Consider the following 12659-nt stretch of genomic DNA (forward strand, 5'->3'; position numbering starts at 1 on the left):
TAAAAGGAAGCAATGCATTAAAACGAAAGTGTCCTGTTGTCGATAGGGGCGCAACTTTAGCAAACGCTCCTATGGGTCGTATTTCAGGGAAGTGACAAACGACCTATAAGGTCGTATTGGTTGGAGAACATGTTGCCTAATAAGGATTTGTTTGTGATTTGCATTATATGTTGCTTGCATATGCTTTTTTTGTCAGAATACGCGGATACTTTTGAATGTCAATCAATGGAAAACATACATAAATGCTGTGTAAAACAGGCATAATGACTATGAAAACTGGTGGTCAATGATGGTAATTCAGTACAATAAACTGTTGAAAAGTAAATAGAAGTTGAGGAGGTAAACTAGTACTTTTTAATGAATAATTTATAGAAGAACCTACTCAGAGGTGCTTGATCTGTTTTCAAGGTTGTGAAGCATTTGCTTTGAAGGTGTGGAAATGAAAGCGGTTTCACAATCTTCTGACAGTTAGGAGTCTTAATCCAGTTACTGGATGTGGAGGCAAACTGTTTACCTTGATAAGACAGCAAAACTTTCAAACCTTCCTCAGCCGCTGTGAGGCCCACACTAACATCTGAAGAGTTTCACAAATACTGTGTGTGATATCTGACTCTGCACAGAAGCCAGATGTGCTTGACATAATTGGTCATTTTATGATTAATTGCTGCATTTTAGTAACTTTAGTGGTTTTTATTTGTACGTCATCAGTTCAGGCATCTACTTGAAGTGTTCAGATGTTCTACTATGAAAGGTTTTAAGCATTTTGTGTGTGTTTAATAGAAATGTCAAAGCTAGAGCAATCTGAAACATAAAGAATAAAGAAGACCAAAGAGTCAATTGTCAGGACGAGCAGAACAGCAGCATATTGTTATGTCAAGAAATGCTCATTTTCTCTCTCACTATGTGTCTTTCTTTCTGTTATGTCTTTTTCATCTTCCTCACTGGAGGAAGTTGAGAAGCCTCAGGATCACCTCAGGCACAACACAAACTGACGTTTGTTAGCTCACTATTGCTCAGGAAAAGAGATGAGATACAAGATGACATTAAATGAGATGAGCAGACAGCACTGAAGCAAGCCCATGAAATTATATATAATCAGGCACATATTCTCCATGAAGAATTTAGTTGCTTTATAGTGTATAGTGATTTAGTCCAATTTAGCAAACTGAATCATTTCAGAAACTCATTTGTGCCTATACCTCAACAAGACTTTAAAGTAAGACTAGATGAGTAAAGTTTGCTAGCATTATTTAATACATTGTTAGCAGGGCTTGACATTAACTTTTTCGTTCACCAGACACTGTGGCTAGCGGTTTTCCAAAGTTACTAGCCACTCAGCACTTTCACTGGCCACAATTTTGCTGACTGGGAAATTACATTTTATATGATTAAAGTTGACTTTGGCATGCTAAAATTACTTGATTTTGAGGCATTTTACTTGATTTAGCTAGATTTAAAATGCTTTCAATCTTTCAGATGCAGATTGACCACTCTTATCAAAACTACGTTATCGCGTCACTGCAGCGGCCGTTAGAAGCACTGGTTTCTATAGAAACAGTCAGACGCGCGATCCCGAAATGAGGCACAAAAAACGCGTATTTAGGTCTGCGCATGCGCATTAACCAGCCTAAAGAAATACAGGGTTTTTTGTCATGATTCGAGCGTTTGGAAAAAAAAAATTATGAGACAGTTGTTGTCAGAATTCATTGGTGATTTCAAATATGAAATTTAATCGAAAGCTTGGCAAACAGCTTTGGAGAATTTGATGTTTCCCCATTCAAAGAGATAAGAGCTGCATAGATGCCCAGGATGCCAGAGAGGCGTTTCAAAGATGGCCGCCGAGTGAAATGACTTGTCTTAAAGGGATTTTGGTGTCATTCAGTGCTATTCGGGCCTATCCTGCCTTCACTTACTGCACGTTCATCGATAACGAATTGTGATTGAATTGTAATTTTGTGCTACAACAAGCTTGGCTACCTTTGATTAGACTGTAGGCTGAAATTATATTCAACCTGCCAAAGTGGCTTGTGGGAGTGGCTATCTTACCCACCACAGCTAAAATCTGCCCGCATTTGGCGGGTTGGTGGGTGTTACAGTTTTTCTCCATTGGTTTGGCTCATTTTTTGAAACAGAAATTACATTCTCAAAACAACATGGACAAACCTCCAAACCACTTGGCAATTGTTCACGACAGAACTGATTTTCTCATTCATTTCATCAAATTGCAAATGTCTAAGTCTCAATGTCTCAGTACATCTTTGCAAATGATTAAGTACAAGTAGCCTACATTTAGCACAATTTCCAAGTGAATAGATCTTGTTGATCTAAACTGATTGTTGATTCTCAGTCTAATGGTTGTTTTCTCCAAAACGTGTCATCGTCATTTCATTGTATAAGTCATCACATGCACAATAGTCTGTTCAATTGTCAATATGTATGAATACCATATATGAATCCTTGGAACATTTGATAAATTTATTACAGCAATTGACAGTCAGGTGAAACTAGAACTTGACTAACATGTAACATGAAAGTCAGTTACTGGTTGTCCATCATTATAACTTTTTTACAATTAAGCAGTGGTTCCCAAACTTTTTTGTCTTCAGTACCCACTTTACCTGATTGGTGTATCCAGGTAATTCAGGTATGAAAGTATTTGATTTATCTGACTTCAGCATTTTGCCTAAAAACTGCAGCTTACTGTATGATGCAATTATCATTATAATCCTTATTTTGAAGAATATAACATACAATAAGAAAAAGGGTCAAAGAGCTGCAATTAGTGCCTCCCATGTAAATCTATCTAATACTGTGGGTTTTACTGTAACATTTCAGTAAGTCTAGTCATTGATGATTTCCCCCTTCCCCTTTCTGTCAAATACCCCATGTAATACCTCTGCATAGGGGTACATGTACCCCAGGTTTGGAACCACTGGAGTAGTGGCCAGTAGTGTATTGAACTTGTGGAGAACATAGAACATTCCTATGTAATTGTCTGTAATGTAGTGTATGACTCTGTATGACTGAATTGATGTTTTCTTTTTTTACGCTATTGTAGAGAATAATGGCATTGGAAGGAAACGAGCGACCAGTGAAGAACTGTTAGTTGTGAAACTCCAGCTTTATTTACAGCACTGTAGGCTGCATATAATTTTCATTGTTTGTGTGTTTATATTACAGTATATTATGCTGTATACATTTTCTTTTTACTCTGATGTATGGAAGTTACTTTATGTGTGTGAATGATAATGATTACAATTTCCTTGGCAGTATGAGATGAATGCAATGTGTGATGTCAAACCTTGGAGGCTACTCTTACCCTAAAATCCTATTTCTTTTTTTCAGTTTTATACACAATTGCATTTACAGTACAGTAACCATTGTCAATGAAGGACTGGGCTAAGACTGAAAGGTGGGCATGAGGGATATTTCAATGGTCCTCTGCCATAGTGACAAAACATCTAAACATTTTGACTTGCAGTTCTTACACAATGCCAAAGGGACAAAGCATTTTGGGGGCATTGACTGTTTAAATGAGAAGGAAATTTAGTTTTGACACATGAGTGAACTGTTTTGGGAGAGGTATGAGCTTTTGCAGGTGAACCATGGTGTTGTGCCGAACCATCCACATTATTTTGGCAAAAGCACCAAGAGTGTTGAGAATGTCCGGTCTGTTTCAAGAAATGAGCCAAAGCAATTGAGAAGGATCTTTACCATTTCTGTGGCACTGACTCATTATATGGGAAAGGAATTTAGTTTTGAAGCATGAGTGAACAGTTTTGGGAGAGATATGAGCTTTTCCAAGTGAGCTATAGTGTTGTGCTGAACTGTAAGACTGTTTTGCCAAATGATCTTAGAGTTTTGAGAATGTCATTTCTGTTTCAAGAAATGAGCCAAACCAATGGAGAAAAACTGTAATGTCTGATTGTTAGCACGTTTTAACAAGTTGCTAGCATGATTAGCATGTTGTCAACTAATTTAATAAGTTGATAGCATGTTGCTAGCATGATTTAACATGTTGCTAGCATGTTTTTACATGTTGCTACAGTCTTATGGTACAAAAGTCTTGACCCCTCAATGAAAGTCTATGGGACTTTTCATTGTTTTGATCGTCCATTTAATTTTCAAAGTTGTGAATGAACAGTGCTAAAACATGGGGGTTTCATGACACTTTTAAGTATATTTATGATGCATCAAAAGTGTTAGCAATTTTATTCCAAAAATGTTTCACAGCACAATATGTGGAAATTGTTAGTAGAAAGAAAAAAAAAAAAAACTAATGATAGTGTAAAAGTGTGTTTAGAGAGAGTTTATTTCTAAACGTCCACCGGAGGTGTGCCAATAACTGAAGGAACACCCAACTGTGGTAATGAAAGTCAGAGCTACTTGATATTCTGAGAGTAAAGTTGGTAAATTTGAAAGGTCTTGAATTGTGAGTATGCATAACAAGACAGCAGTCACGTCATGTTTGCTGATCAGGGAAATTAAAATCCCTGCTTCATTCTAAAGCGTTGTTTAACCTTTAAAAGGCTTCGTTAATCAATTGATGTCTTATCAGATATTCCATTCACATTGTCTTCTGCTCCGCTGTTCATAAACCTTCTGGTTGCTGCATTTCATTGAAAAGACAGTGAGTTTCCAGAGGTCTTTCTCCCTGCTGTTGTTTGTTTAGTGTGGAATGTGCTTCACGAATGAACGTGTGGGACCCTTTTTTATGCCATTTCTTGCATAAATTACATTGCATTAGCTAGGGTGTTGTGGGTGCTTATATATAGGGTTGAAATCAGGTTGTTTGGGACACTTTTTCCAAGTCATCTCAATGGCAGAAAGTGTCCCAATCACCCTGAATTCACCCTAATTTTTAATACTTACAGTTAGAAGCTTGTCAGTTCATCATATTGCTTGTATTTTTCATTATTTTGGTGTTGTTCTATTAGACATAACATGTACACTTTAAAAAATGCTGGGTTAAAAACAGCCCAAGTTGGATTGAAAATGGAAAAACCCAGCAATTAGGTTGTTTTAACCCAGAGTTTGGGTTAAATTGTCTACAACGTCACCAACGCTTGACATGACGGGGGCGCTACAGTAGTCAAAAGTACGAAATGGCTCATAACTCCTAAACCGGTAGCCATAGGCTCAAGTGTCTTTATCATTGAAATCCTTGGCTCAAGACAGACAAGATGCATGGATTTGCTAGTCATCGCTCATCAATTTTCGGGTATTTTGGATTTTTTGAAAAACCTACTATTGCAATCTAGTCCTAGGTTTTTTACCTAATTAGAACCAAACCGGTGCAGCAAGATTCTCCAGAGTCTGATTGTCAATAGTTATCAAAAAAAGTTTAAATTCTGATTCATGGTCCCTAAGGGATACCAAAACGTTTGAAGTGGGTGGAGCCACTTTTACTAAAATGGCTATAACTCATGAAAAGAATGAGATATTTTCACCAAACTCAGCACACCTATGTAAGAATTCATTCTGTGGTTGCATGTAAAAGGACGTGGCAACTGGCCACTTGGTGGCGCTATAACAGCGAAAAAAACATGAAAAAAGCTATAACTACTTCACCGTTAGTCCAATCGACTTGAAAATTGGCATGCAGTGTCTTCGTCCAAGGTGCCATGATTGGCCACTGAATTTTTAGAAGCTATCAGAAACCAGCTGGGCCTGTATGACTCACGGCCCTAGAGGTCTGTGAGAAATTCACGCGATTTTTCACGCGCGCCCACGACATTCATACCACATGATAGAACTCCTCATTCTGTGCAACTTTGCCTCTAGGACCGCTGCTGTCCACCGAATCGTTTGTTAAATATTAGAGATTATTTCAAAAACCAACTTTGGCGAAAGGTTTTTGGCTCAATCACCATAGCTGTTAAAAAGCTTTATAAACTATATATTTCCTATGGTAAATTTCCTGTATTGGCTGTAAATGGCCTTTTACATCTATTAAGTGGTTACATGCTTGCCAAATAAAACATAATACTTTTTTTTTGCATGTGCTTAAACGGCTTAAATGGATTGAACCCCGATAATTGTTTCTCGAAGCTATATTTATTGTTGCCTCTAGTAATTAAATGTCTGATTTTTAATTTCCAACCTATTTTGGATTCATTTTAAGCCAGCCATATAGTAATTTTTAAACAATAGTTCAGTTAAATAAAACATGCATGTTGGGCAAACATTTAACCCAACCGCTGGGTTTCACACCCAACAATACTAACATATATTCACACAAAATTCATTTCTGTAAAAATAGAACATTTCAGCATTAAGGACACATACAGGTTGAGACCATGACCTGATGATTTAGACAGGTTGATAGTTTGACCTTGAGAAATTGTTTTAGGTCATATATAATACATTTTCAAATTAATTTACTTCAGACGTTCACAGACCTACTCAAGAGGTCATGTACATCTTTTTTGAAGCTCTGGAAGGAAGAAAATCATTCAGTGTAAGTAGATTAAAGTCTTAAAGGGGCAGAATTTTTCATCATGGCCTGAAGAAAATTAATAAATCATTAGAGGTGAACTTTGTAGGCGCCTAGGAAAAGTTCAAATGACTCTGAAAATAAAACAATCCAAATGTCACTTCCATTAATTCCAACATGCACCGATTTTGAGGTTGTGGCATCTGAGGAGAAACTGCTTTATGTAATTGTCTGTATTACAGGCGTCATGTAATGAGAAATCACTTTTCCTTGATCTTTTGAAATAACAAAATCTGAAGAAAACATGAACTTGGCCTTATTTGAAACATGCATGTCTTCTATGGAACACAAGCATGAATTAAATAAACTTTGACGAACTTGATCGATGGAACCCAGAAAAAATAAAATGGTGAAACACTCTCCATTTTGTAGTTCCACACATTTGAATTTTTGTATGAGCATTAATACACACCTCTCAAACAAGCAGAAAGGATGTGGTGAAAATCAAGTTTTTAATGTTGTTTATATGTCTATGTGGTGTTTTTAATGTGCTTTAAGACCATATGTTCATAGTTATCTATTGAGAACAGACTGCTTACAAAGCATGAATGAGAAGCAAAATGTGAGAACCACAATGTTCCAACTCCATAATTTAGTTCCTTTGTCACACTGAGCACTCACTTTAGAAGACAGCATGAATGTGTAAATGGCCATTGTAAAGATTTTCTGTCCTCGAAACCTCTGCAAAAAAATGATTGAAGGACATGTCTTGTCATATTTTGCTTTTGAATGTACCTTCTGGCTAAGATTAAAAAAAAAAAAAAAATGTGCTTAAGTTTGCAGCCTTTTTGACAAAATATGCAAAAGAATATTTTCATGAAATTGAAATTTTTACTTATAAGTCCCTTTTTCCTTTACTGATCTGATCAACATATATGCTATTACAGTTTTTCTCCATTGGTTTGGCTCATTTCTTGAAACAGAAATTACATTCTCAAAACAACATGGACAAACCTCCAAACCACTTGGCAATTGTTCACGACAGAACTGATTTTCTCATTCATTTCATCAAATTGCAAATGTCTAAGTCTCAATGTCTCAGTGCATCTTTGCAAATGATTAAGTACAGGTAGCCTACATTTAGCACAATTTCCAAGTGAATAGATCTTGTTGATCTAAACTGATTGTTGATTCTCAGTCTAATGGTTGTTCGCTCCAAAACGTGTCAGTGTCATTTCATTGTATAAGTCATCACATGCACAATAGTCTGTTCAATTGTCAAAATTAGTCAAGAACATAATACCATGAATACCATATATGAAATCTTGGAACATTTGATAAATTTATTACAGCAATTGACAGTCAGGTGAAACTAACTTGACTAACGAAGGAGGAGTTTCACACATCTCAGGTGACCCTGAAAATGAGAGAGGTCTCGTAGGGCCTCACCTACCACAATATGTCATTGTATGGGACAATGTGAATTTCCACCGTGGCCCGCTCATCAGGGCCTGGTTCACTACTCATCCAAGGATGGTCATTGTGTTCCTACCACCTTACTCTCCTTTCCTTAATCCTATTGAGGAGTTTCTCTCCACTTGGAGGTGGAGAGTGTATGAGCATCGGGCTCAAGATCAGAGGTCCCTGCTCCATGCAATGGACGCTGCGTGTGAGGATATTACAGGAGATCATTGTAGGGGATGGTTGCGACATGCACGGCGTTTCTTCCCTCGTTGCATTGCAAAGGAGAATATACGCTGTGATGTGGATGAGAATCTGTGGCCAGACAGACAGCAGCGTGTGGATGGCCAGGAGGGTGAGGACGGTGTCCAGGAGAGGGAGGGTGAGGACAGCGACCAGTGAAGATCTGTTAGTTGTGAAACTCCAGCTTTGTTTACAGCACTGTAGGCTGCATATAATTTTCATTGTTTGTGTGTTTATATTACAGTATATTATGCTGTATACATTTTCTTTTTACTCTGATGTATGGAAGTTACTTTATGTGTGTGAATGATAATGATTACAATTTCCTTGGCAGTATGAGTGCAATGTGTGATGTCAAACCTTGGAGGCTACTCTTACCATAAAATCCTATTTCTTTTTTTCAGTTTTATACACAATTGCATTCTGTTAGCTAGACAAAAAACAGTACAGTAACCATTGTCAATGAAGGACTGGGCTAAGACTGAAAGGTGGGCATGAGGGATATTTCAATGGTCCTCTACCATAGTGACAAAACATCTAAACATTTTGACTTGCAGTGCTTACACAATGCCAAAGGGACGAAGCATTTTGGGGGCATTGACTGTTTAAATGAGAAGGAAATTTAGTTTTGACACATGAGTGAACTGTTTTGGGAGAGATAGTGTTGTGCTGAACTGTAAGACTGTTTTGCCAAATGATCTTAAGAGTTTTGAGAATGTAATTTCTGTTTCAAGAAATGAGCCAAACCAATGAAGAAAAACTGTAATATATGTTAACAAGAGGTGCTTGGAAAGCGCAGGCCAAGTCAAGGTCAAGACATCATGGTGGTTAATTTTACACAGACAAGCACCGCTACTCACATTTTCTTCAGAAAAATATTAAAATATAAGAATTTGTATAATTTTTTAATATTTAAATATAATTTTTTAAAATAATTAATTTTAATTTTACATGGGCAAGCACCTGCACTCACATTTTCTTCAGACAAATATTATCCCTCTACAGCACAGCGTTGCCCTCAGGCAACGGAAAGTTTTCTTAAGCCCTATGTTTAGTAAATTTTTCTTTAAATGATAACCAATTACAAAGGTCGAGAAAGTACCAAATAACAGTCCAGTAAGGTGTTGGAGTCAATATCAAGCACCATTAAGAGGTGGGACGTCCTGTTCTGACACATGGTCACAGGAGCACATGGTGTGAGAAGAAGGCAATATTATTTGCTTTAGTAATCTTATTTAAAACGACATGAACTGTACATAAAAAATATGTGTGCGCGTATGAAGGTGTAGAGAAGCCTTTTGTCAGGTTTTAGGAAGTTTTTTTTTATTTTGCATGTTCAGAAATTCAGTTTTTCTTTTCGTTGCCTCAGGGCAACGTTGTGCGATAAGGGGTACTTTTCGAGGAGGTTTTAGACAGTACCTCTCATTGGCCACAATGTATTATAAGAAGGGAAGATGCAGGGTTCCTGGGTGTGCAGGAACAGCCAAAGTGATGTGCAAAAATTGTAACATACACCACTATGTCACAGCAGAGAAGAAGTGCTTTTTGAAGTTTCGTACGGAGTGAAATCTTATCACATGAAGTACATTATATGGCATAGCACACTACATGATACATACCTATGCATGTATCAAATTCAATATATCAATGTCTTTCAAGTGTTTTTCCCTTTTTACTTAATGATTTCTTGAATTAAAAAAAAAAAAAAAATTGATTTTGATGATAATTTTCTCTATGACTCTGTACCATTGTCGCACAACGTTGCCCTGAGGCAACGAAAAAATATTTTGGGATTGGGGGAGGGTGGGGGGATTTTTTTTTTTTTTTAATCAATAAAATGTTCCCAAATGAACCAAAAAATTATGTGGAATATTTTTTTTTTATGTGCCATCAATGTGTGCAGTAGAGGGTTAAAATATTCTACATTTTACTATTCATTTTTAATATCTAAACATTAATTTTAAGTCATTTTTACATGGCAAGCAGAACCACTCACATTTTCCTCAGATAAATATTAAAATAAATTAATTTGTATCATATTTTAATATTTAAATATTATTTTTAATAATGAATTTTAATTTTACATGGGCAAGCACCAGCACTCACATTTTCTTCAGAAAAATATTAAAATATATTAATTTGTATTATTTTGTAATATTTAAATATTCATTTTTTTTTCAGTAATAAATTTTAATTTTAGATGGGCAAGCACCAAAATATATTTAAAAGTTTTATATATATAATATAAAAAATATTTTTATATAATATAAAAAATATTTTTTTTTGTTTTTTTTTTAAAGAAATTAATTCTTTAAATTTAAGGGTAAATGTTTAGTAATTTGTTTTAATTTTACACGGGCATGCACCACCACACACATTTTCTTCCAAAAAAAGAAAACACTTTTCAGTAAATAAACAAAAACTGATAACTAGGACAAAACTTTTAATGGAGCCACCAAACTAAAATGTAACAGGGTCAAAAATCCTGACAGATCACAGTACAAAAAGGATAGCGGTAGTATAAAAATAAATATTTCTACTCCAGAATCAGTTCATCATATTGCTCATATTTCATTATTTTGGTGTTGTTCTATTAGACATAATGGGTAGTATGTCATTTAGTGTAAGCATGAAGTGGTCTATTACTATAAAAGTGGTCTTTTATCACTTTAACTCTCAGTGCTTCTCTTTACAAACAGATGTAACAAAGTTTTCACAACTGAAATATTCACAACTGGAGTAGAGGATGTAGGGTCATTTAAAGCGGGTTACGCTGGTGTAATCTCAAACTTTGTACTTTGAATAGGCCTAAATTAGCATTTGTTTCTTCAAAGAAATCTGAGGTCTGAGTGTCTACAGTTTTCAGAGCTGAAGAAGATTCAAAGGACTTAAAGCTCTTCTTTCCTCTTGATGATCAGCTTCCGAACCATATCCGCTATCCGTGGGCGGATTTCTTTGACGGAGACATCAGGACCCCACGCATCAACAACTTTGCCATCAGTATCGATGAGGTACTTCCAGAAATTCCAGGTCGGCTCTTTCCTAGACGCCTCTGAAATTAGAAGAGAGTGTGACGGTTGTTTAGATGTGAGCACAGCATGTCAAATTAATAAGCTGTTACACTGCATGAAAATGAAATGCACTTGATTTTATATTTAGTTTCTTATGCATGACATTCAGATATTTTGAAGTGTGAAAAGTGTCAAAATACTTTTTTACCTCTCTGTAATATCAGCATTTACATTTGCATGATCATCAAACCGGTTCCACTCACCCACAAGGTATTTGTAAGCGTTATTTGCCCCTATTCCAACCACAGCGATCTTGCTGAAGATGGGGAAAGATACCCCGTAGACCCGCCGCACGAAGCTGTCTATCTCTTTATCGCTGCCGGGTTCCTGCTGGCCAAATTGGTTACAGGGAAATGCCAGAACATTGAAATGAAACGGGCCAAAGTCTTTTTGCAACAGCTGGAGGTCTTTGTAGTGCTCGTCGGTGTAACCGCACTCACTGGCCACATTCACTACCAGTGAAACCTACAAACAGTACAGGAAAATCAACAACATCATACACAATATATGTCTACATTCAGGGTTATAAACAGACAGACAGACAGGTAGATAGATGGACCCTCAGTCAGCTCTGTAACTCAATAAAGAACTTTACAGCCATGACTGAAGTAGAGCAAATGAAGGTAATATTAGGAGAGGGACCGACAGCACTGGCTGCGAGATACGTGTGGATGTGCCACAGCCTGAGAGACAGCAGGTGAATGTGTGTAATGTGTGTGTCTGACCTCAGTGTGTTTCTCTACCGTCCACCACAGTGACCCTCAGTACGTGTGTGTGTGTGTGTGTGTGTGTGTGTGTATATATGTGTGTTAAAACACTGTGGTATCAAACATGGACATGTTCTAATTTGTTACACTGTAAATTTAAGTTTAAGTTATGTTGTAATATTTGATAGCGTTATAATATTTGATATTATTTTCTTCTTTTATACAGATGTTTTTTATTATTGTTTTATGTATGCTTTGGCAATATTGTATGATTTACAGTCATGCCAATAAAGCAATTTTGAATTTGATAAAGACAGACAGACAGACAGATAGATACAGATAGATAGATGGATAGATAGATAGATAGACATATATATATATATATATATATATATATATAGATATATATATATATATATATATATAGATAGATAGATAGATAGATAGAGATAGATACAGACAGACAGACAGACAGACAGACAGATAGATAGATAGAGACAGACAGACAGACAGACAGACAGATAGATAGATAGATAGATAGAGATAGATACAGACAGACAGACAGACAGACAGACAGACAGACAGACAGACAGACAGACAGACAGACAGACAGACAGACAGACAGACAGATAGATAGATAGATAGATAGATAGATAGATAGATAGATAGATAGATAGATAGATACAGACAGACAGACAGACAGACAGACAGACAGACAGACAGACAGACAGACAGACAGAC

General features: G+C 36.4%; 1 protein-coding gene across 1 annotated transcript in view; it reads right to left on the reverse strand.

Annotated features, from left to right (window-relative positions):
- Window positions 1-10566: 10566 nt before the first annotated feature.
- The window catches only part of gpx7 (glutathione peroxidase 7), a 13609-nt gene continuing 11516 nt past the window's right edge, over window positions 10567-12659 (reverse strand). The window contains exons 2-3 of the mRNA XM_048179032.1: window positions 11415-11676; window positions 10567-11192 (exon numbers count right to left, since the gene is read on the reverse strand). Of these exons, the coding sequence (XP_048034989.1) occupies window positions 11029-11192; window positions 11415-11676 (426 nt within the window). The 3' untranslated portion in view covers window positions 10567-11028. The remainder of the gene's footprint in view (window positions 11193-11414; window positions 11677-12659) is intronic.

Source organism: Megalobrama amblycephala, linkage group LG24 (assembly GCF_018812025.1).
Source record: "Megalobrama amblycephala isolate DHTTF-2021 linkage group LG24, ASM1881202v1, whole genome shotgun sequence".
Taxonomy (NCBI): Eukaryota; Metazoa; Chordata; class Actinopteri; order Cypriniformes; family Xenocyprididae; genus Megalobrama; species Megalobrama amblycephala.